This window comes from Hydra viridissima, unplaced genomic scaffold (assembly GCF_058129835.1).
Source record: "Hydra viridissima isolate aposymbiotic clone 2 unplaced genomic scaffold, HvirCarnegie_v1 scaffold_7, whole genome shotgun sequence".
In the NCBI taxonomy this organism is placed as follows: domain Eukaryota; kingdom Metazoa; phylum Cnidaria; class Hydrozoa; order Anthoathecata; family Hydridae; genus Hydra; species Hydra viridissima.
Window position 1 is genome coordinate 6,469,729 of NW_028324306.1, and position 26,134 is coordinate 6,495,862.

Consider the following 26,134-nt stretch of genomic DNA (forward strand, 5'->3'; position numbering starts at 1 on the left):
ACTGTAAAACGTTTTCTTAATCCAGCAGCATTTTAATTTCAAATTAAATTTGAATACATAAAATTGGTTTTGCGATCAGCTACACTTTGATCAATTCATGATGTGTATACGCTAACTAAGTTCAGACTTGAGATTAAAGTAGATGCAGACTGTTCTTATTTTAGCCGCTAAAATGATGTTCTAAAAATATTGTAAATTTTTCATTTGCATTAACATACCATATGTCATATAACTATTTAAAATAATTACTTCTAAACAAAATCAAATGTGGCAAGTGAAACTTTGTGTTAAAACTTAAACAGATTTATATCTCAGGAATAGATGGAAAATAATGCAATTACTGTCTTCTTATTAACAACTTATTTCATGAGATCTGCCATTTGTAGTGAAATCACATTTTGACAAGGCGCATAATTTCATGCAATAAAAACTTTGAACGCCCGGAGAATGCAGATAGTTCAAAAATAAAGCTGGCGGAAAATGCAGATAGTCCAATTTTGTTTTACGCGGAGATTGCAGATATGCCAATTTTGTTTTTGGCGGAGATTGCAGATAGTCCGATTTTGCGCGGAGCCATCGTTATGTTTGTCAAATCGCATTTAAAAACAGGCTCATTGGAGTTAGCACAGTCAAAAAGCTGTCTGAGCGTTTTTGCATGAGGGTTAATTTTTGGACTTCTTTGAAGCATTACTTTGAAGCATTTTTTCGCCAGGGCTACTGATTTTTACAATTAAATCTATACCGTCTGTTCTTTCTACTACATTCTCTGAGCAGAGCATGGTCTACATGATAGACTCAGAAAAAGCATACACACTGAATATCAAACTGTTGGCGAGACAATATTTACTACTTTACTTAACTAGTGCTTCAGAAGTCTAAGTTGATAAAGAATGTGTCTCGGATCTTCAGTAAACCTGCGTACCATCTCAGTTTTAAACCACATAGGCTCCTAGACTCCAACAATAAATTCCATCATCATCTCAAGAATTTTTTAATTGTTTTGGGAGTCAAATTCTGCCATGACTATAAGCAGATATCAACCGTCTAGAATAATTAACCTCAACTGAAGCCAAATGTATGGGTTATTTCCCATACGTTTGGCTTCAGTTTTTTTTTTGTTTTTTTTTTTTGGTTTCAGTTGAATTTCTACAAACCAACCAGTTCAATTTACTTTCTAAATTTATTTCCCGCAAATGCAAAACTCTGCCCAACCGTTTTGTGTTAAAAAACTTTTAACACAAAACGGTTTGTGTTAAAAAACTTTTAACACAAAACATTTCATTCTCTTTCAAAATATCAATAATTACATTCTGAGAAATTATTTCAGCAAGATTCATATGTTTTTGAATCTTGTCTGAGGTAATGTGGAAGCTTGAAAATGTGCCTATCACTAAGCGTCTGTGTCTCGTTTATTTTTTATTCGAGACGAGACGATCCTAAAAGCTTTGTCCCGATTAGCGATAAATATTGAAACAATTTTAAATTTTTAGTCGAAATCCGGGACGATACCGACACGAGACGAGATATCCCGGATAAAATAGGAGCTTAAAATTTCCCGGAATTTATATCTTTTTAATGGGACATAATGAGACATAACGAGACATACTAGTTAATCCTTAATGTGAAATTTAAAATGAATTTCTGGCACAATTATCATTATTTATTTCAGCTGCTATTATTGATATTGTTATACCATCTATATAAACGCAGCTTTATAAAAATTAATGGTAGCAACTGAAATCAGGGGAAAAAAAAAATTTTTTGGGATAGTATTTAACTTTTCCAACTAAAATATCGTGCAAGAAGGGGATAAATATGTTTCCAAGGGCTAAGTTTCTGATCATTTAATATTGTTTATCGCTGGGGTCAGTATTCACTTCTAATGCAAAAGTTTGCATTACACTTATATTTAAGGAAAAGGTTTCCAAAGTGTCTTTAACTTTTTTGATCTATGAAACGTTTGACTTTTTTTAAAAAAGACTAACAATAGAGTATGATGTTCAATACCTAGTTCTTTTATTTTTTCCCTTTTCCTTTGCTCTCCAAGGAGTACCCATTGTTTATGGGGTTTTCCAGAACCAAAATGGCTTCTTTTCTTGGTCATAAGATTTTCTTGAAGCCATCTTTTTCTATAAAAGAATCTTAATTCCTACCACATTATTTTAGTTTTTTTCTTCAATTTTGAAGTAAATCCATCTAAAATAGCATTAATTTATGTTCTCTTTGCTATTTCTTCTGTTTTATTTCATTTCGTTAAATAAATCCTTCCAAAATCGTAATTTATCCACTCCTAACTCACGTATATTCGGGATAAGAACTAATCTTTTTGTTGTTGTTTTTAAAATCATTAATATTTATCAGAAACATTTTTGAGTACTTTATGTCATTTTTCGCTTTACACTGTTTAACATTTTATGTTATTACTTCTCTGACAATTATCACATTAAGTTTCCTATAATGTTTAAGTAAATAATGTTACTTGCACATTACAGGAAGTACTGAAGTTGTTAAGTAATCCAATTTAAAATATAGATATTTTACTTCTCGAATAATAAATCATTATTAAAAAAAAAAAAACATTTTAACAAATTTCTAAGTTTCATATGATGACAAAAATATGTTTCTTGAAACTATATTTGATATGTTGAAACAAGTCATACAAGTAAAAAACTCAAATTCAAGAAATACAAATGTCAATGAGTCCATAAAAACCTTGTTTTCCGCCAATTTCATTTATTTTGATATAAATTACTGTTAAAAAATGGCGGAAGAAAAGGTTTTTATGGACTCATTGACATTTGTTTTTCTTCAACAAATATTTAAAGTTAAAATATCATCTTAGAAGTAAGTAAAGACTTTAATTTAGATCAAAAGTTCTCCATTTTTACTAAAAATCTCTCATTTATCAGATTTCTTTGAAAATAAAATTAAAATTTTTAACTTCTTTTAACCATAAAATATAAAATATAAGTTTTATAAAAAAAACTGTTTTTATTTTTTAAATAAATGATCATTCTAATTTAATACTATTTAAAAAAGCGCACTATATTTACAAAAAGGTTGTGAGGTGTTTATTGCCATTTTTTTGTTGTTTTGAGTCACTAAGCGTCATTTCTAGCTGGCAAAATAAACTTCGTTGGCAAAAAATATTCTTCACTGCGAAAGCACGAGTTAGGTATCTAGTCAATACATTTGTTATGTCTCGTAACGTTTCATAAATATTCAGGACACAAATTTTAAATTCCGAGACAAAAGTTATATCCCGATTAATACATATTTTCTGGGACAACCTTTTCCTTTGTATCGTGAGTTTTTTACGGGAAAATTCTCGTCTAGTTACGCTTGTCACGGCTCATATCAAGAAAAGGGTTCCGAGACGCAGAGTCTTACCTATCACTGCAAATAAAGTATAGTGTATAGTGTTCCTCTTTTATTGTGGCAGGGTATTTTGTTAAGGAACCTTCAACTATTAACAAAACTTTTGTATTATCAACCCTACCATCAAACTGCGGTCAATTACTGAGTAGCATCTTCTTTAAATATCTCTGCATCAACCCATGCTACAGTCGTAATAGCAGCTGCTTCCCCGTTATCCTGTACCATACCGTATGCTTGTTAAGGCATGCGGTATGGTACAGGATTATGCGGATAATACTCCTTTGTAACTCCTTTGTCCCTTTATCTGATCCAAAAATTCATTCTATAGACAGGTTAAAATACGTTCGGTTTCAGCCTTTAGTAAACTTTCATTGCTACATAAATCCTTTGTTTCGCTGTGTTGAAATCGGAACCATATTTTCCTAATTCTTAGATGTTAGTGCATTTCTTTGCCCTTCTTTTGTTTTAACAAAAAATAAACTATAAAAGGAATCGCATGACTTTTAAGTGATACCAATTTTTTTTGCCGGTAATTTAAAGAGTTTAAGTGTTGATTAGTAAAAAAAAGGTTTCCTTTTGGATCGATCAAGCGATCGTCACATATTTCTCATTTCACTGCGACAAAACGATAAAAATAGTGAACAACAACTTGAAAAAGAACTTATCACGCTCTCGAAAAAGTTAAAGCGTATCATAACAGCATTTCAAAATAAAGCTTTTAAAATAAAGGAGAATCATTTAAGCTGTATTATCAATAAATTTATTGAGATTTAGAAGCCTGAAAAAGTAATTCATTACTGAAAAATGCGTTGCTAAAAACGCTGACATATGCAACGACCAAAAAACACAACTTCCACTTTTTTATTTAGTTTGCTAAACAGGTTTCAAAAGCGTAGTCTATGATAAACTTTACGCTAAAAAAAAAAATGAATTTTTCAAAAAAGGACCATATTTTGAAAATAGGAAAATCAATGGAGATGTACCGCCTTAAGTTGTTTATATAGAAATTGGGATTGCTGTATTCAACGCAAACGCAAAACTGTTTTAATTTTATCAAATGATAAACGATTTTCACATTTTATAAAAACACCACTTTCTTCAGAAGAATTAATGTATTTTTCTGCTGTAAAGCATTACACGTAAGAAATCGCGTTAAAAATCCAATTAGCGATACAACGACCAGCGAAAACGATGTCAGGGCAGTGTTTAAGAGATATTTAAACGAGTCTTTCTTGAAAATGCTGTCCGTCATCGCGACGCGTGATTTGACTATAAAAAAGAAGAAACATTCGAACAAACCGTTTGATGCGTGATTTAAGTTTTTTTTTGAGAATAAAAGCTTAGTAAGAAAAAAAATAGAAAAAAGAAAACCTTTATCTTTCGTTCTTCTAATAACCTTTTCCTCCATATCCATAGCCTTTATTGTAAAAGCCTCCGCCATATCCTCCGTATCCTCCGTATCCTCCGTATCCTCCGTAACCACCATACCCGCCGTACCCATACGCTATAGGATCTTCTTTTGCTTTAACGGATTCGTCATTGTAGTAGCCTTTTCCGTATCCGCCATATCCTTTATTGTAAAAGCCACTTCCATATCCTCCGTATCCGCCGTATCCACCGTAGCCACCATACCCGCCGTACCCATACGCTTTAGGATCTTCTTTTGCTTTAGTCGATTCGTCTTTATAGTAGCTTTTTCCGTATCCGCCATATCCTTTATTGTAAAAGCCACTTCCATATCCTCCGTATCCGCCGTATCCACCGTATCCGCCGTACCCACCATACCCGCCGTTCCCATACGCTATAGGATCTTCTTTTGCTTTAACGGATTCGTCATTGTAGTAGCCTTTTCCGTATCCACCATATCCTTTATTGTAAAAGCCACTTCCGTATCCTCCGTATCCGCCGTATCCACCGTAGCCACCATACCCGCCGTACCCATACGCTTTAGGATCTTCTTTTGCTTTAGTCGATTCGTCTTTATAGTAGCTTTTTCCGTATCCGCCATATCCTTTATTGTAAAAGCCACTTCCATATCCTCCGTATCCGCCGTATCCACCGTATCCGCCGTACCCACCATACCCGCCGTTCCCATACGCTATAGGATCTTCTTTTGCTTTAACGGATTCGTCATTGTAGTAGCCTTTTCCGTATCCACCATATCCTTTATTGTAAAAGCCACTTCCATATCCTCCGTATCCGCCGTATCCACCGTAGCCACCATACCCGCCGTACCCATACGCTTTAGGATCTTCTTTTGCTTTAGTCGATTCGTCTTTATAGTAGCTTTTTCCGTATCCGCCATATCCTTTATTGTAAAAGCCACTTCCATATCCTCCGTATCCGCCGTATCCACCGTATCCGCCGTACCCACCATACCCGCCGTTCCCATACGCTATAGGATCTTCTTTTGCTTTAGTCGATTCGTCTTTGTAGTAACCCTTTCCGTATCCATAATTGCCACCGTATCCGCCGTATCCGCCATATCCCCCGCCGTATCCGCCGTATCCATAACCTTTTCCTACGCAAATAAACAAACTCAAACAAAAATCACTTTTTTTAAAAAGACTTCGACGGCTTTTAACCGAAGATTTAAACGCTTAAACTATCAAACTTCCATGGCTACAAAGTTACACTTACCGTAACCGTTAATCGAAGGATCGCTGTTCTTCTCGCATTTGACGTAAGCAGTCAAGCAAAGCAGGACTATCGAAAGAAGTATGTTTGATGCATGCATGTTGTATGCGTTCCTAAATAATGAAGGGTTTAAACGAAGTAGCAATCGGTTTTATTGAAAACGTTTGTTTATTGCCGCTAAAAGTGCCTACAAATACACACGCTTTGACGGTTGAAGAACAATCGTCCAACGAAGCGAGCTTTGTAATCAAACTGTTCTCAACACCTTTTTATACTGATCTCTGCTTCCTCATAGAAATTCCTCTTATGTTACGCATAAAAATACTTCAACGCGGAACAAAATGCCACGAACTGTTTTTAAGTGATTTTTATGCCTCGTTGTGGCTCTAAAGTGCAATAAAGTACAGCAGATGGAAATGCATGAACGAAAGCTAAAGAATTTTTCAAACCTATTACCATCTTTAATTGCTTTTAAATGTAATTTAATTTTGTGCATTACAAGAACTTAATGGCAAACTCTAGTTCTTAGACTTTTAATGAGAGAATTTGTGTCTGTTGCTATTTTGGCATTTATGTTACACTTTTCGACGCTATTGAGCTGTATTACTCACCACATTATAAGTTGTTTAAATATTATAAGTTGTTTTTTAAATTGCGTTGCCATGTTTTATGACAAATTTATATGAATTTTTAGTTGATTTTTTTTCTTTTGAAATACAAGTTTTGACGGATTTAATTCAAGAGCAAATATTTCCTAAGTTTGAAATGTCGCATACCTTTTGCACTAGTGAAATCTTTCATTCTCCACCTCCTCCTCCCACTTGCCCGATTTTTAAGACTTTCTTTTTATTGCAAATTATGAAAAGTCGTTATGTAAAGTAAAAAAAAATTCGCCTCCATTTTTTGTTTTTTTTGTTTGTTTGTTTTATTTTTCTTTTATCAAAACAAAGTACTCATGCTTAAACTTGAAGAAAAACAAAAAACCAATCAAAACACCAATATAAGCCTCTATATATATATATATATATATATATATATATATATATATATATATATATATATATATATATATATATATATATATATATATATATATATGTATATATATATATAATACAGCTCAATAGCGTCGAAAAGTGTAACATAAATGCCAAAATAGCAACAGACACAAATTCTCTCATTAAAAGTCTAAGAACTAGAGTTTGCCATTAAGTTCTTGTAATGCACAAAATTAAATTACATTTAAAAGCAATTAAAGATGGTAATAGGTTTGAAAAATTCTTTAGCTTTCGTTCATGCATTTCCATCTGCTGTACTTTATTGCACTTTAGAGCCACAACGAGGCATAAAAATCACTTAAAAACAGTTCGTGGCATTTTGTTCCGCGTTGAAGTATTTTTATGCGTAACATAAGAGGAATTTCTATGAGGAAGCAGAGATCAGTATAAAAAGGTGTTGAGAACAGTTTGATTACAAAGCTCGCTTCGTTGGACGATTGTTCTTCAACCGTCAAAGCGTGTGTATTTGTAGGCACTTTTAGCGGCAATAAACAAACGTTTTCAATAAAACCGATTGCTACTTCGTTTAAACCCTTCATTATTTAGGAACGCATACAACATGCATGCATCAAACATACTTCTTTCGATAGTCCTGCTTTGCTTGACTGCTTACGTCAAATGCGAGAAGAACAGCGATCCTTCGATTAACGGTTACGGTAAGTGTAACTTTGTAGCCATGGAAGTTTGATAGTTTAAGCGTTTAAATCTTCGGTTAAAAGCCGTCGAAGTCTTTTTAAAAAAAGTGATTTTTGTTTGAGTTTGTTTATTTGCGTAGGAAAAGGTTATGGATACGGCGGATACGGCGGGGGATATGGCGGATACGGCGGATACGGTGGCAATTATGGATACGGAAAGGGTTACTACAAAGACGAATCGACTAAAGCAAAAGAAGATCCTATAGCGTATGGGAACGGCGGGTATGGTGGGTACGGCGGATACGGTGGATACGGCGGATACGGTGGATACGGCGGATACGGAGGATATGGAAGTGGCTTTTACAATAAAGGATATGGCGGATACGGAAAAAGCTACTACAAAGACGAATCGACTAAAGCAAAAGAAGATCCTAAAGCGTATGGGTACGGCGGGTATGGTGGCTACGGTGGATACGGCGGATACGGAGCATACGGAAGTGGCTTTTACAATAAAGGATATGGCGGATACGGAAAAGGCTACTACAATGACGAATCCGTTAAAGCAAAAGAAGATCCTATAGCGTATGGGAACGGCGGGTATGGTGGGTACGGCGGATACGGCGGATACGGTGGATACGGCGGATACGGAGGATATGGAAGTGGCTTTTACAATAAAGGATATGGTGGATACGGAAAAGGCTACTACAAAGACGAATCGACCAAAGCAAAAGAGGATCCTAAAGCGTATGGGTACGGCGGGTATGGTGGTTACGGAGGTTACGGAGGATACGGAGGATACGGAGGATATGGCGGAGGCTTTTACAATAAAGGCTATGGATATGGAGGAAAAGGTTATTAGAAGAACGAAAGATAAAGGTTTTCTTTTTTCTTTTTTTTTCTTACTAAGCTTTTATTCTCAAAAAAAAACTTAAATCACGCATCAAACGGTTTGTTCGAATGTTTCTTCTTTTTTATAGTCAAATCACGCGTCGCGATGACGGACAGCATTTTCAAGAAAGACTCATTTTTGTCCTGACATCGTTTTCGCTGGTCGTTGTATCGTTAATTGTTTTTTTAACGCAGTTTCTTACCTGTAATTTTTTATTGCTAAAAAATACATTTTTTTTCTTAAGAAAATGTCATTATTAAAAACCAAATGTCGGAAAGTGCATTAGGTTGTATTTGCCTTTATTACTGATACCTTAAGCTCTTTATTTCATTTGGCAGCATTTAGTTGTTTGTCCTACTTAAATTCTAACTGCATGACAGGGTAATTATGCTTTCGTGTGTACGTCTTTTCCTAATCGCGTTTTTTTTTTAAAATTTTTCTCCTTTACACTTTCTCTTCTTGTCATTCTCTTACATGGCAGAATAAATAAACCTTCGTGTTTAAGTCTTTTCTATTCTCTGTTCTTATTTCTCCTTCCTCACGATATTAATTTCTTATATTCACTAACTCGTATTTATTTTACTCCAGAAGAAATCAACTAAAAAATTTTAAAGTTTCTGAAGTCATAACGATGCATGATGGAATCCATCCGATGCTTATTTTGTACTAGTTACACTCCCATATAAATGAGAGACCAATACTTCTAATATAAAAAGATTGATCAGGTCTTCGATTTATCATGGGTGAAAACTTAATACATTGGTGTTAACTACAATTGTAGCTACAATAAACAACTATTGTAACTACTACTATTGGTGCTAACTACAATTTTAATGTTCAGCAACTTTTTTTATGGAAAACATATAACAATTCTCTCTAATTTTAATGAGTATAAAGTTCATTCGGCAATTCAAGTTTATTAACCCGTTTATTTAGCCTTTTACAGGTTTTACAAATTACAAATTTCTAAACTAGGCAATAGTTTATATTTGTTCGTTTTGTTAAGAAAGTGATATTTTTTGGAATTCTATATCGGGAACATACAAAATACTGAAGAGCTTTTTAGTTGTAAATGAAGGAATAGACAATGGATAAAACACAAGCACAGAGAGATTATGAAAATGATGCTTAAGACACAAGCACAGAGAGATTATGAAAATGATGCTTAAGACACAAGCACAGAGAGATTATGAAAATGATGCTTAAGACACAAGCACAGAGAGATTATGAAAAATAAAAAGATAAGATCGTTAATCAAAAAGATTATCAGCTGAAAATGAAGAGGGAATCAGAAAGTAAAGAATGCTTTTAAAACAGCAGCAATGGGAGCAGACAAGGAATCGGAGCAGAAAAAAATTGGGAAAACCAGTGTTAAAAGCACATAAAGGCTAAAACCTTTTAAAAAAACTTTTATCAGCAAAAATACAAAGTCAAGACGCATAGAAAATGTAGATATTGCGAGACCATCTTTCCCACAAATATTTCAATACATTTTGTTCTTTTTTGAAAGACGTCTCGCATCGCAAAAACATTTGAGAAGAAATAAAACTGTTCTGAATACAGGTCCATAAACCTTTTATTTACTTGATGAAGAAAATTATTTTAAACTCGCTTTTTCTTGACTTTGCTTCGCTTGATAAAGAAAATCATTTTAAGTTCACTTATTCTTGTTCTCGTTATTATTATTCTCAGTTTGTTTAATAGTTTAATTACTTATTAGAATCTTTAAGCTTTTCAACAAAACATTTTGTTTCTGCAGGAACGCAGCAGATGACTGCAGATGCGAAAATTTTGAGAACTTTTAAATAGAAAGTAAACCGACGGTTTTGGATCCAGCAAAAACTCATAGAAAAAGATTCTTTCACAATTTAAGACGCTGTCAGTTCTAATGAAGGATGTACTGACTGTCCTGAAAAAGCTTACCTTCAGAAAACAATCGATAGCTTAAAAGCATTGAAACTTTCTTTAAAAGAAGGGTATTTAGGAATAAAAGATATGAAAATGTGAACAGAAAATGGCGAAAACTTAATTGAACTTTATCGCTATGACGTCGACAATTTTTTGAATTAAAAGGTCTGAAGTTATTCCTTACAGACAAGTAGAGCGATTTTAATTGTTGATTAGCCAAAGCTTTGAAAAAATAAACATTAAGAGATAAGAGGTACTTGGTTTGGGTTTGTTAACAGGTCTTCTAACAATTCTTAGTAATGCATTGAGTTATACATGAAATTAACTTTTACGTAATCGTTTCACGAGGATCTAGTTTTTTTTAATTGAACTGTCTGATGTCGTTATTTTTTCAGTGAAAAATCTTATCGTATTTCTATCCTTTAGTGAAAAATAGGCGCATTAAGATTTTTTTGGCTCAACATGGCCTACTTTATTTATACGGCCGGATATTTTGCATTTAAAAAAAAAAAAAAATTGAAGGCCAGGGGCCAATGCTATAAACATAAAAAACGAGGTTTTTTCCGTAAAACACGAAGTTTTTACCGTAAAAAGCGAAGAAAAAAAAAGTCCATTGCTATAAACATTCTAAAAACTCCGTTTTTAAGATAAAAACTTCGCTATTAAATCCAATGCTATAAAAGAGCAAGGGAATCGCCTTTTCAGATAAAAAATGCGTTTTTTCGAAAAAAAACTTCAGATAGATTTTTGATCTCAATTTTAGATATTTTCTTCGTGATTTTTGGCGGCCATTGTTGGAACAACGTTAGCGCTTCAAAATCATTGAACATTCTTTGTTTGTGTTTTTATGCAGATATTTTATAGATAAAGCTTAAAAGGATTTTGGTAACTTCATAATAAACTAATTACTTAAAAACTGCATTTAATCTATTATTCAGTTCCTTGTTGTGCTTCGTTAACAATGCATGTATGAATTTAAAATTCCATACTTATTTATGAATGTTTTCGATAGTAATTCTGGTTAAACAAATTTTTCATAGTGTTTGACTAAAGAAAAGTATAAATAGTCGATAAATATGCCATATAATACACAAATACACAACAAAATAATACACAAATACACAACAAATAAAATGCTGTCTAAAGAACTTAAAATGTTACTAGCAATATAAATAAGAGAAAACAAAGAGGTTCTTCTTGGGAAGCTTAGTATGTTTTAATTAGCAAACTATTTAAATAAAAATATGTATTGCTACATTATATTATATATATATATATATATATATATATATATATATATATATATATATATATATATATATATATATATATATATATATATATATGTATATATATATATATATATATTTACAAATGTTATAGTATAAGTATGTAATATATAGTATATATTAACATAATATAAGTATGTAATCAATCATATTTCTAAATAAAGATTTTACATTCATGTAAATATATATATACTTCCAATAGTTTTATTAACTTAATACACTAACATTGAAAATAGCTTCTCCTACACTGTATAATACTATAAATTGTGTTGGTAAAGATTCCATGACAGTCTCTGAGAACATGAAAAAAAATATTTGTGCCAATAAAATGAAGAAATACCATTATTTGGAAAAGTACTGAAATGCTTTTATTTCGCTTAGTATAATGTTGCAAATCATCTTTAAGCCTAGTTTCTAAAAAATCTAATACAGCTCTTGGGACTCGATACTGCTCTCGAAAAACGTTGTCAGAAACATCTTCGTTAAAAAAGCGACCATTAAACTAAAATGATATTGAAAAACAAAACAAAAATATAATTTCTGCGCCTATTTAGTATGATTTCTGATTTTGTTCGATAAAAAATCATTAAAAAAATATATATATATAGTAATTTTAAGTAATGTTTTAAACACCAACCTCTCGAGGCAATCGGTGGCGAAGCTCATTTTCTGCAACTTCGAAATCTAAGTCTTCATCCGAAAAAATTAAATTCATGTTTCTACTTTAATTTTACACAGATTTTTTAAACACCAAATACTAGAATTTAAAAATATTCATAAAAATAGAATAGACAGCACAGCATACTTAATGACTAATTAAATTCATTAAGTAGGCCTAATAAATAAAAGTTACAATAAAAATTACTATTATATTACTACTATATATTACGGATAAAAAAAGTTCGTGAATTTTAGTGACGTTTACGTTTTATGCTTTATAGCAATGGGCGAAAAAAATACAAACAGCGATAAATTCTTCGAGATTACGAACTTTTTTTCGTACGTGAAAAATTGCGTTTTTACGAAAGATTTTTTTTCTCGAAAAAAACTTCGAATTGTTTATAGCATTGGCCCCAGTTTTCAAAATCGTAATGTTTCGAAAACTTAAGACTTTTTGAATATTTACAAATGTATTTTACTTTCTAAATTTAAAAAGTCGACAAAAGTAGTTTATATTCATAAATTTAGATACTAAACGAATATTATGTAAGAAATAAATAAAAAGATATCAAAACAAGCCTTTAAAAAAACGTTCCCGCTTCAAGCTTTTTTCTTAAAAATGGTCTTAAGATATGGATAAAATTTAAATGAAGCCATATAATCCATAGTACTTTCTATATTTGGCTGTAAAGAGGTTGAGTAACACTAATTGATTCAAAAAACCTCAAGGTGTTTGCTTAAGCATACAAAAAGATATAAGGGAGAAAAGTTCATGAAAATTTCGTGTTTTTTGTCAAACGTCAGATGTTTTTCGTTTAGCCGTGGAATCGCTATCTATATTAAACCAGAAAAAATTCCTTATAGTAAAAACCAGGCTGGCAATGTTTTGCGGTTAAAAATAATATCAACCGTTAAGTTAGTGAATTCAAGATGGCGAATATTAGCGATTTGTGGTATATTTTTGTACTTTCAACATCAGATTAGAGCACTTTCCGTTGATTTTGAGACCCATGTTTTTATACGATTCTTAATCAGCATAAAATTCTCTATCAGAATCAATCATAAAATTAGGGGGGGGGGGGGAGAAATTGGAGTAGCGCCAGAGTATCTGTTGAAGAATTTTATTCAGGGTCTTATAAATGCAATAAAGGCTACAGTGCACTCCGGAAAAGTATAACTGAAAGTGATCAGTTTGATTGTTTTTGCAATGTTTTAGAGTCCAGGAAATGGTCAGCTAATGTTTGAATGCGTTTTAAAAAATGGTGAAGATAAAATTGGTATGTCTTTGTCTGTGAATCCGAGGATCGCAAGTTATGGATTAAAAAACTTCCAAATGCAAACTTTGTGTTTACAGTTTATAAGCGAATTTGTGCTCAGTACTAGCCTAAAGATGCAGAATCAAAAAAAGTCAAAGGTGGTAGTTTTGTTCCAGTGCATCCTCCATCAGTCATTAAAGGTATACCAGTGTCTTGTATTCCAATAGTGTCTAGAAAATGAGATGTCACTGGGTTAATGTGCTCTGAAAGAAATAGTTTACCTGATGAGTTCGAAAACTTTAAAAAAATGGAAGCTATTCAATTTAATTCAATTGTAAAAAATTTGAAGTCAATTATAAATAACTGTGAAGAAAAATTTTATTTTATTGAAAAAGAAAAAAAATTTTTAATATCATATGAACATTGTGGACCAGTACCTAAGTTTTCAATATATATAACTTTAGAAGATTCTGGAGATATTTATTTTCTTTTTTAAACAAAGGAATTATTAAATATTATTCTCAACTGGAGAATGCTTTTAGTTATGTTATTAATAATGAAACAGATTCTAAGCGAGCAAGTTATATTAGGCATCAAGTCACCAAAACCAATTGAACAACAAAATTATGGATTAGCTCTCAAAGTTTTTTGTGATGAAACAGTTGCAGCATTACGTGTAAAAATTCCTGAAGCTAAAGATACTGCACTTTTTATTGAAACAGTTGTCAAGTGATAGCTTATTGTCAACAGTAAAGCAAAAGGTCCATATATTAAATTAAATGATATTCAAAGAAAGCCTATTACTTCAGTCAATGATTAGCAAATAGATTTCTTAGAGAACTATATTTCTTATTTTGCTGAAAATTTGAAATGCGTAAATTCAAAATTAAGAGAGAAAAAGTTAACAATGGATACAATGAGTGCTTTGCAAAAAACTTTTAAAAGATTAGCAAGCTGTGCCAAGTATTTGTTGAATTGTGGTGTATCTTATGTATTGCTAGGACAAATGCAATCAGATGCACTAGAAAAACAGTTTAGGAAATATCAGCAAGGGTCAGGTGGCACATATCTGATAACTGTGCAAAAATGTTATTCGAAAATTTAGAATCAACAAAACTTGTAATTTGATAGACGAGAAAGCAGATTTTACAATATTTCCTCCTGCTCACCACCACTGTGATAACTGTGAACTTGATGTGTAGTTTGATATGTCAATATGTGAAAATTGTGAGGTTCAGTTGCCTAATGAATGTAAACAAGGGCTTTTATATATTGCAGGTTTTATTGCTTACAAACTTCCGGATTTACATTCAATTTTAGAAGAAATAGACACCTTTGATATGTTTCAAGAATATGGAACTTTGATTAGTTCTTTGAACAGGGAAAGACTAAGAGAACCTTCTGACAATTTAGTCTACTTTGTTATTTATTGTTTTTTTATATTTGATGTGACACTTGTGAATAAAGTTTCACCATTGCTGTGCAATAGAGGATTAGTTAACATTTTTGTTAACTGCAATAGTAAATTTCAATTGCTTGTTCGAAGTGTTAAAAACGTTTGCTGCATTTTAGCAAACATTTCTTTAGACAATTATTGTAAAAAACACTCTGAAGATTTTAGGAAGGAATCTTTAATAAAACAAGCAAAACTTTCAACTTCAAAATAAAGTAATTTTAGTTAAAAAAAGTCAAAATAATTTTAATAAAATAAAGTTAACATATTTGTTTGTTTTTATCAAAAAATTTATTATTTGTATTACAAGTGTTAAACAGCTAAAATAAACATATAGTTATAATAATGAGATTTAGTCATTTTTCGCTAAACTCTTTAAATTTATATTGTAATTAACTTATTTATAAACGTAAAAAAAAAATTTCTACAATATTTGCTTCCGAAATTTAATCACAATGTTTTGTCCTAATAAAGCTCTTTATTTGTTTCTTAAGTTTATTTACAAGAGCAAGGATAAAAAATAATTTTAACCGTAAAAGTCGGCCTTCGCTAATTGTACGGAAAATGAGCTGTTGTGGCCTTGAAATTACGGAATGAAAAATCTTATAAAAATAAGACCGAATGATAAAACACGGACGATCTCGAAAAATTTACTAATAAATCAAATAGAAGATCGCCGTGGAGGGGGAATCGGCCACTAAGTTGGGAAATATTAATATAGAAGTTTGTTTAACGAACGTAGTACGATTCTGTATTTGACGCGTTAATACACTTCCGAAACAATCCTTTTTTTTACAACTCAATTTTATTGCAGATTACGAAAGAAGATCGTTTAAAATGAAGATCTTTAGTTTTCATTTGATTTAGAAAATTTACTTTAACACTGAAGAGCGTTAAATAAGCTTATATTTTTTAAACTTTAAGTTAAATTACTTTGTGTTGGACTAAAAATTTAAGAGATGCTAATCATTTTTATTGTAGTGAGAAATGGTGGGAGTGTGCATTTATTGCAGTGAGAAATGTGGTGTGAGAATTTATTGTAGTGAGAAATGTGGTACGAGCGCGGACATTTAAGGTAATAAGAAGCAAATGCTATCTTTACTCTGATCGTGTCTTGACGCACAGCTGTATATTAGTGTAATAAGTACAAACTAATATATATTAAGACTAACACATTTTATGAAATTCTTTTGACCGCCTATTATACGTGTGTTTTTTTGTATTCGTTGTTTTGATTCGCGTTTAAATTGGTCTCTATCGCATAGTTTGATAAAAAAAGATGCTACAGTAGCAAAGTCGTTGTTATGATATTATTTACCGTATGTTTTTACACTTATTTGTATGTGATATTACTAAACCTTATAAATTGATTATTCAAGAATTTCTTTTTTGTAACTTGTTTGGCGTTTTTAGGCCAGCTAAACAAAGAAAGAAAAACTTTGAAAATAAGGAGTGGGGGAGGGGGGTGGGAATCAAAGGGCGGCAACAGTTTGCTGCTAAAGCTAAAATTTTAGATCTGAACTATGTATAAATAAAGAAGAATTTAACAAACCCTTACTTTATATTTAATCAAAATAACTTTAAAATAAAAATTACAACACGTTAAATCAACCCACGATGAAGCATGTTAGATATCCAATTTATAGAGGATACACTTTTTTGACGGTTGAAGCTGTTAGAAAATAAATTAGTAACGGTTACTGACACAATAAAATGAAGCATATCAAAAACTGTTTGCTTAAAAAAAAAAAAAAAAAAAAAAAAAAAAAAAAAATTTTCTATCATTTTTCATAAAACTTTTGTAGAGATGAGATTCAGACAGCACATTCTTTGTAATTGTGTAAATTAACTTTTATTGTTAACACATACTTATGGATGATATGAGTAATGGTTTCACCTTTCGTTAAAAAGGATTTTTTCAATTTAAAAATATATTAGTGCTGATGTAGAAAAGCTAACATATATTTTAATAATTCTTTTTCTTATTGCCAATCAAAGCATTCCAAAATACTTAAACAACAAATCCAAAACTATAAAGAAAATATATTCCAGTGTTCTTTTTAACTCTTTTATAGCTTAATTCATAATCTAAAACTGAAATAAAACCATTAAACCATATTTTTACTACCAATGCAATAAAAATGAGAAATGAATTAACTTATCTAGGGAATTAACTTTCATAAAAAGTTTCAAAAAAAATTGATGGTGCTACAAACCTGAGGAATGATGAGGATGTCCTGTATTCTTTTTGGTTGTAACTGTAAAAAAAAAAGGATACTAAACTTGTTTAAGGAGCAAAATTGTATAAAAATTAGATTATTATTTTAAAGAAAAACAAAGAAAAGAAGGAAGTAATATCGTATTCTTTAGCATTTTCAGAAAAGGTTTCAAAAAAAATTCATGCTGCTACAAACCTGAGTAATGATGAGGATGTCCTGTATTCTTTTTGGTTTTAACTGTAAAAAAAAAAAAAAAAAAAAAAAAAAAAAAAAAAAAAAAAAAAAAAAAAAAAATATTAAACTTGTATAAGGAACAAAGTTGTATAAAAGTTAGATTATTTTTTAAAGAAAAACAAAGAAAAAAAGGAAGTATTTTCGTATCCTTTAGCACTTTCAGAAAAGGTTTCAAAAAAATCATGGTGCTACACAAACCTGAGTAATGATGAGGATGTCCTGTATTCTTTTTGGTTTTAACTGTAAAAAAAAAAAAAAAAAAAAAAAAAAAAAAAAAAAAAAAATATTAAACTTGTATAAGGAACAAAGTTGTATAAAAGTTAGATTATTTTTTAAAGAAAAACAAAGAAAAAAAGGAAGTATTTTCGTATCCTTTAGCACTTTCAGAAAAGGTTTCAAAAAAATCATGGTGCTACACAAACCTAAGGAATAATGAGGATGTCCTGTATTCTTTTTGGTTGTAACTGTAAAAAAAAAAAAAAGGATATTAAACTTGTATAAGGAACAAAGTTGTATAAAAGTTAGATTATTATTTTAAAGAAAAACAAATAAAAGAAGGAAGCATTTATCAATATCATTCATTTTAAAACTATCACCATGATTTTAATCTATTAGACAAATAACAGTTTCAAATTTTCACAATAAAAAAATTCCTTGATTTGTTTTCATTTTCAACCATTTTATTTTCAAGATAGTGTGCTAATAAACTACAACCAAGCACTTGAAAAGCAAACTCTAAACACTTTGAATATATAAAAAATATTGAGAAAGGAATTCCTGCTTTGGAATGGTATATGCTGCAATAAGAATTAAAACAGTAATACAACTAAAGAAATTTTAAATAGTCAAAGATTGTTGCAAATATTCACCGCATGCATCAATACCTCACAAAGAAATTAATATTTTAAAAGAACTTATTGAACCAATATTTTTATTAACAATAGTATGAAGTTTTGAAGAATTATAAGTTGTAGCATAAATACTAAAGCCACTATCAATTAAAAGTATATTTATTTCATATAGTGCTCATAAAGAAACCAAACTGCATGATTAATATAAATCAAACTACATATAACACAATTAAACAAGGTTTAATGACATTTTATGCACATGTTTTTACAGGAAAAACTCAAATGTAACAACAAAAAATATTTGAAGTTTTTTTTGGGTTATTTTTGTTATGTAATAATATTTTTGTTATGTAATAAATATATTGGGATAGAAATGAAAAGCTTGCATATAAGCTCAATTCACCAGAATAGACACACTGGCAGTTTTATACCTTACATAACATATTACAAACCAAAAATTTTCAATGGATCACTTTTGCTGAAATATTTATTCAACAGAACAGATTAAAGTTTCAGAGAACATTTATAGTAGATAAATTACTTTTGACAGCAGGAACCAAAACCTTTGTGGAGATACCATTTCCTTTTGTTACACTAGTAGTTGCAGCTAAAATAAAAGAAAGCTCTCATCTAAAAAAATTACGAATATTAAATTACAATTTTATTTTTAGACACTAAGATAATGTTTATGAATAGAATGTTATACAAAATTTATAAAGCTAAATTATAAGTTACAGAATTAAGTGTAAAATCGTTGTTGTTAGGCTTGATTCAGTTAATGTGTTGATTGACTCTAGATACGCCTTTGCGAATTAAAAGAGCTAAAGCCTAAGAAACGGCGATTATCCATTGCAAAATAACTTGTATAGACTTGCAACCTTAAAAAACTGTGATTATTTATTGCAAAATAACTTTTGTAGACTTGTAATATATTAAAAAACGGTTATTATCTACTGCAAAAAAACTTTTGTAGGCTTGTAAACTAGAGAAAAAAAATTCTTTTTAAATAATTTTAACAATAGAATTTATTCGGTGCCAAATATTATAATTATTTTGAATTTGAAAAGTTTGAAATCGAAAACCACTTTAAATTTCTCTCTGATGTTTTAAGGACAAAACTGGGTCATTCTGTACAATTTGTCTCCTCCCCCATCCTCTTCCCCTACCCTTCCGTCCTTTCTTGCATTCCGGATAATGCTACCGTATATACTCGCGTATAAGTCGAGAAATTTTGGACGAAATATTTTCTCTAAAACAGCAATTCGACTTATATGCGGGTCAGAAAAAAACAATTTTATTCCTAGAAATTTTTTTTCGTATTTCTTATTAATATTGATTAAAAAATGTTTCATTTAATATTGATTTTGTATTGATTTTTGGATCGACTTATACGCGAGTATATACGGTAATTTTTCTAATTGGTTTCTTGTCAAAATAAAGTGACAAGTGAAGAAAAGAAATTCCATTTAGTTTCTTCCAAAACCGAAGATTTACATGAAGATGTTTTTCAAATCATTAAAAATTATTGTAAACGTTGTTTCCGAACAAAATATATTCTTTGACATTTTATCAGTTATTTGTATCGAAGTAAATATAGATAAATTCAACTAATGTAATAACATTTCTTTTACCTGTTGGCCTGGTGACCAATCTGGATTCCTCATTTTCTTCGTGTAGATAAAGATCTGCAAAAGCTAAAATATTTATGTACTTTATATATTTATATAAATTTCTATTTACCGAACATTTAGCCAAAAAGATAAAAATTTTAATTCAAGTAATAGATACGCAGGAAAATAAATTTGGCTATTAAATTGAAAGTATAAACTGAATTAGGAGTGTCATACCGTTTTTGTAAGGGGGTAGAGCAAAGCAAGCGCTGCTTGCAAGAGCGACAATAAAGAATAAAGCAAGCATCCTGTAAAAAATAGAACCAATAACATTTACACGGACAAACATCGAACAACAATTAAAAGTTCTTCAATTAGCATAATAAAATAATCACGTAAGACAAATTTTACAGACTGGTAAAAATAATAAATTTTCAAAACTTTTTGCAAGTTGCTAGTAGAAAATAGTACCTCAATTAGCTCACTTTTGATTAAACGATGTCTGAAAATATTGCTGTAAAACCCCATAACAGATGTCTAATTTATATAAAAAATTAAACATCTGTTATGCAACTTTGATGACTTTATAATTAAAATTATATTATATTAAAACATTTAAACAAATAGTTTGTAGACAAAATGTGTTCCGAGATAACAAATTGTAATGACAACCAGTGTAAGAGCATTAATTTCTTAGCTACCATATATTTTAGGTATAGGAGGGTAACGCTCCCTCTTTGTTCTTTACAAAATTTTTTGAAAGATATTTGTTTAAGAAGACAGTTACAATTTTTAGACATGAAATTAATAAACTAACAAAATTTAAAAATTTGTTATTTATTGTTTATTTCATTTTTTAAAATGCTCCTCGTAAGAAATTTGAGATGATGCAATGCACGAGATCTTTCAATATTGAGGAGTACATCTTTTCTTTATCTGCAGATAGACGACGGAAACCTTTTTTTTTTTTGAAACTTTTAAAATTTATAATTGTAGGAAAATACTGGTTTAATTTAGTTTAAATCGGTTTCCTGCTACGGAGCCATGGAAACTGAAGTGAAGTTTTTTAGAGAATAACTTAATGAAACATACAAACAAGACAAAAAAACTCGTTTTTTTTGGCGCTATATTTCGTGATCACTTTTTTTCTTTCTGTTGTTTTCTGAGGTGTGATATACAATTGCAATCTGTGAAAACAATAAACAATTTCGGAAATAATATCACACCTGTCGTAATGTTAATATCATATCAGAAGACGCAGACTTTTCATTGCGTGTTTAGTGAGCCCCCAACTTTCAAAAACGAAACAAAGCGAAACAAAACAAAAAGCAACATTCCATATTGTCAAAACAGAAAAAACGAACTTTGCCGCTTATTTTGCTTTAGAAGACATCGTTTGCAAAATGTTTCTCTTTGTTTTTTAATATTGACTATCATGTTTATCTTTTAAAACTAAATGTCATTGTTCAAATCAACGCTTTCTTTTTCCATAGTTTACTTCTTTATCTTGACTTTGTCATAATTCTTCGGAATATATAATTCTTCTGAATATATAATAGTTTGTTAATTTAATCTGGTTGAAGTTTGGTTTGTTTGTAAGTAAGAATATTTCTACCTGGGCTAAAAAGTCTCCACATAAAAAAAAAGATGCGGGAATGCAAAGAAACTTTCTTGGCTCTTCAAACAAGATTCTGAGGTGGTGTTGGGTTTTATATTAATGAGATGATTTTTGATGCTACTATATTTTAAGGACACTACCTCTGAAATCGTTGCAGAGTATTTCACCGACTTTTTTTTTCAAATTATCAGCAAGTTTTAAAATTATTTTTTGAAGGCTTATTTGGTAAGAGGCCATCTTTAAACTATGGAGATGATGTAAGTATTCATGGCGCTCCATCCTTGTTACACACAGGCTTACTCATTATTTTTTAATTCATCAGATGAAAGGTCATGCTGAACACAAGTCTGTAAACCAGTTTTTTTTAAAAAAAAACCTTCTTTTACCAAAACTCTGATTTTTATCCTTGATTTTTGTGGAATTGGGAAAAAATTTAGAATTTAATGCCCGATTGCGAAATTAGTTGGAAGTTTCAGAATTTTGAGCCACCGAGGTCACCACGAGGTCGCAACTTCTGAAATATCCCTCTAACAACCCTCCAAAATATTTTCTTAAAATAACTTTGAAAAAAGGCCAGTGATGAATGATAAGCCTGGTAATGAGTTTTTGAAAGCCAAGTAAAAGACTTTTTAAATTTGAGCGCAACTTTTTTTTCAAATTTAAGGTTATGGTGCCGTTGTAAGCACATCAGTTTCAGATCACTCTAAAATACGGACGAGTATATTAGAACTTTGTGTTTGTTTTTCCGAGAGTGGTTTTTTTCACTGGTGACTTAATTTACTTTTCTGTCATTCATTATTTACATAAGTGGATGTGGTGTAGTTTTTAGAAAGCAAATTCGATGTCTAACTTAACAATCACTTCAATAAACAAATATGGAAAACCACCGCCCTCCTAATCTAAGTTATAACTAAATTACACGCGCCATTTTTTAAGATTTAGTTGGTTTCATCTGCAATTTTTTTGAAGTATTTTTATTTTTTTATGTTCCATTTTATGTTCCATTTATAACATTTCTATGACTACATGTGTTGTCTAGAGGAATTCTTTTATTATGAAACGTTGAACTGTTTTTCTATATAAGTTCAAAATCTAAATTGATGTAAGTGTTAATTACTTTTTATAAAAGAGAATGCTGCGTTTTTTAGTTCAACTAATTTTCTGTAAAAAGTTATGAGAAAATACTTTTCTAAAATATTTCCCAAGCTCCTCTTTTATAAATTAAAAATTATTTACTTTTATTTAAACTATTTAAACAAAGAGCGCATAAACTACTTCCTGATCTAAAATATATTTTTAAAAAAAGGAGGTTTTCTACACTGAAGCTTGTCACAAAAGGTTAGGATTTCCCATCAGGATATGGAAAGGAAACTTAAAAACAACTGGAATTATGATTGAAGTTTTGTATTTATTTTGTCAAGTTCTTAATTGAATTTTAAACCGAAAGAGCAAAAAACTAACTTTGTAGAAAAATTGCTAAAAAATATTTTAAATTACCGTTCAAAAAAAAAAAAAAAAAAAAAGAAAGAACTTTAAGCATGACTTTTTATTTTTTAAGGTTTAGTTTTGTAAATTTTGCAAGAAAAATTTACAAAGAATCTAAAGATTTTAGAAAGACTTTACCGTTAAAAGAAAAGAAAAATTGAAAAAGGGTTTTGTTGTGTATTTTGTTTATCTAAAAAGTGTTAAACTACTACTAATTTTTCTATCATTAATTTACTGAAAATGAGTTATTTTTTTCTAGTTCTGTATAATGGTAGCACTCTGAGTTGTTTATGTTACACGCATTCTTTTCTTTGCGCGCGATACCCTTTTTAATTCCAATAATAACAATCCTTTTCCTTTAAATGATGGTGTCGTCAATAAAAACTGCTAATGAATTCCAGCCACGATTAGGCAATCAAAAATTCTGTTTCAGCCGAAAGCGAAAAGGTTTCAGCAGCATTCTACTTGTTCGGTTTCGGACAAAATTTCGATTCAAACTATTACCGTTATGAACCGTAACTTTGATTAGAAGATCTTTTTTTAAATTTAAATAACTTGTTTTTATTGGTTGGAAAGAAAATTGTTTTTATTAGGTTGGAAAGAAAATTGTTTATAAAAAATCATTAAACTTCCCAAGTTCAAAATGAGATCCGTTTGTAATGGCGCAAGTGCGAAAAAAACTTTCTTTCGAACCCAAAAAAATTTTGTGTGCAACCTTCTGATAGTCTTCTTATTAAATTGGTGTTTTAATTTTTTTGGAGGCAAGTTCAGTTTTTAATTGTAACAGCTGTAGTAATTTTAATTCAAACCACGTGACATTGATTCAACTTACTATTCTCAAATCATTCTTTAAGTGAACTTCAAATAACAAAATGTCTTCTTCAAAATGTCTTCTTCAAAATGTCTTCTTCAAATAACAAAAAGTCTTCATACGTTCTACTTTTTATTCAATTACATTACATACTGATAGTTTAAATATATGTAAAATAGTTATTTCATGTTATTTTGACATTCTGTTTTACTCAAAGTTCGTTTATAATGACGCAATTGATATGATTTTTACTCAAATCATATCAATTGCGTCATTATAAACGAAATTTCGTTTATAATGACGCAATTGATATGATTTTTACTCAAATCATATCAATTGCGTCATTATAAACGAAATTTCGTTTATAATGACGCAATTGATATGATTTTTACTCAAATCATATCAATTGCGTCATTATAAACGAAATTTCGTTTATAATGACGCAATTGATATGATTTTTACTCAAATCATATCAATTGCGTCATTATAAACGAAATTTCGTTTATAATGACGCAATTGATATGATTTTTACTCAAATCATATCAATTGCGTCATTATAAACGAAATTTCGTTTATAATGACGCAATTGATATGATTTTTACTCAAATCATATCAATTGCGTCATTATAAACGAAATTTCGTTTATAATGACGCAATTGATATGATTTTTACTCAAATCATATCAATTGCGTCATTATAAACGAAATTTCGTTTATAATGACGCAATTGATATGATTTTTACTCAAATCATATCAATTGCGTCATTATAAACCGTTTGTTACAAAAGGAGGTATTTTTTTTGTTGATTTCATCAATTAAAACACATGGATTGCCAGAAACAAAAAGGAAGGTGTTAAAATGGCAAACGTTTTGCTCACTGAGATTTTGAGATTTTTGTAAAAGAAAATTGAATTCATCATCTTCATCATTCCCTGTTATGTTTTAAAAGTTGCAAGTTTCGAATTCACAATTTAGTGGTTTAATGAAGTTCGAAATCTTTTATCGAACCCTAATGCTAATTTACATTTGTTCTACGAAATATGAGCTAGCCGTTTTGGATAGATCAAATACCCACTGTTAATATCACCGAAGTCCTGAAACTGTATCAATTCAATTAACAAAAAATACATCGAAGTGCAAAAAAAGTGACCTCCTCGGCCCATTTTCCATAATTACCAATTCGATATGAAGGGGAGGTAAAATGACACTTTTTTAACAGAACAATATTTGGAGAGATTCAAACTAAGCAAGACATTTTACCAAAACATTGAGCATTAAACTTATGACTCACTTTACAAAAATATTTTATCAACTCAACAGAAACAATGAATCATTGAGCTAGATATTATTAGCTTAAATATTGCAAATAAATTTAATTTTGAATTTATATTGAATTTACAACAACACATATACATGCTAATGCAGAAGTAAATATGATGTCTAAATTATTCACTTTCTGAAAGTGAGCTTAGCAAAAAAATTTTTAACGAAAATATAACTACAAAGAAAAAATTTAAAAAAGTAAGAATAACAAAAAAGTACCAACTTCTATTTCAATCTTTTTTAAGACAAAATTTTAATCGCACATAAATTTGTTATAAAAAAAGTGAGTTTGACGAATTTAATCGAAGAGAGAAATTTTGCACAATTTTAAATTTTTGCACAAATTCTTGCAGAGTGGAAACAAAATAACGACAGTTGTGCAAGATATCTCAACTTTTTTTCTAAAATCTTTATATATAATCTAAAAACTATATATGTCTAAATATGTATATTATCATAAGTTCGATTTCCAATTGGTTTGCACAGAAATACGTACTTTATATTTGGTAACTATGGAAATAGTGACCAGATAAGCATAACCATGACAAATGGTAGAGGAAAGATTTGGGTGATAAATTTTATTTTTATTTTTTTTGTTAAGAAATTTCTCATGTTAGAAAAAAAAATGTTTTTCTCACCTTTCACTACAAGTCGTAATAATCCCAACCACTAACCAACCAATATCTAAGATTGATGGTTCGTCTATAATTCATGTAAATTTTTTATTTTGATGACTAAATATCAATTCACAACAGATGCGGACACGTACGTCTGATATATATGATATGAGCCTTAAATAAACGACGCGCCACAAAAATTT

General features: G+C 30.2%; 4 protein-coding genes and 1 pseudogene across 6 annotated transcripts; 2 read left to right on the forward strand and 3 right to left on the reverse strand.

Annotated features, from left to right (window-relative positions):
* Positions 1-4,766: 4,766 nt before the first annotated feature.
* On the reverse strand, positions 4,767-5,903 carry LOC149885877 (uncharacterized; the record flags this gene model as incomplete). Its single annotated transcript, XM_090094286.1, has 1 exon — positions 4,767-5,903. A coding segment is annotated over one exon (1,137 nt), but the record flags the coding sequence as incomplete, so codon positions are not given.
* A 1,729-nt stretch (positions 5,904-7,632) lies between these two features.
* LOC149885878 (uncharacterized) lies at positions 7,633-10,604 on the forward strand. The gene is made up of 3 exons (XM_090094287.1): positions 7,633-7,729; positions 7,849-8,559; positions 10,471-10,604. Exons 1-3 carry the CDS (start codon positions 7,633-7,635, stop codon positions 10,602-10,604), a joined length of 942 nt encoding a protein of 313 aa, XP_089950413.1.
* A 1,388-nt stretch (positions 10,605-11,992) lies between these two features.
* On the reverse strand, positions 11,993-12,861 carry LOC149885879 (uncharacterized). Its single transcript, XM_090093748.1, has 2 exons — positions 12,432-12,861; positions 11,993-12,296 (listed from the first exon to the last, which is right to left on the reverse strand). The coding sequence occupies exons 1-2, from the start codon at positions 12,507-12,509 to the stop codon at positions 12,015-12,017; spliced, it is 360 nt and encodes a 119-aa protein (XP_089949874.1). The 5' UTR covers positions 12,510-12,861; the 3' UTR covers positions 11,993-12,014.
* A 479-nt stretch (positions 12,862-13,340) lies between these two features.
* Positions 13,341-15,431, forward strand: LOC149885880 (uncharacterized; annotated as a pseudogene).
* A 1,274-nt stretch (positions 15,432-16,705) lies between these two features.
* On the reverse strand, positions 16,706-26,096 carry LOC149885881 (uncharacterized). 3 transcript variants are annotated; one of them, XM_090094135.1, is made up of 9 exons: positions 25,953-26,096; positions 20,315-20,385; positions 20,099-20,161; positions 19,009-19,074; positions 18,039-18,080; positions 17,815-17,856; positions 17,578-17,619; positions 17,380-17,421; positions 16,706-16,835 (listed from the first exon to the last, which is right to left on the reverse strand). In XM_090094135.1, exons 2-9 carry the CDS (start codon positions 20,382-20,384, stop codon positions 16,804-16,806), a joined length of 399 nt encoding a protein of 132 aa, XP_089950261.1. In that variant the 5' UTR covers position 20,385; positions 25,953-26,096; the 3' UTR covers positions 16,706-16,803. The 3 variants fall into 3 exon arrangements, with proteins under 3 accessions (XP_089950261.1, XP_089950260.1, XP_089950262.1); XM_090094134.1 differs by lacking the exon at positions 25,953-26,096 and adding an exon at positions 20,549-20,651; XM_090094136.1 differs by lacking the exons at positions 17,815-17,856; positions 25,953-26,096 and adding an exon at positions 20,549-20,651.
* Positions 26,097-26,134: the final 38 nt, after the last annotated feature.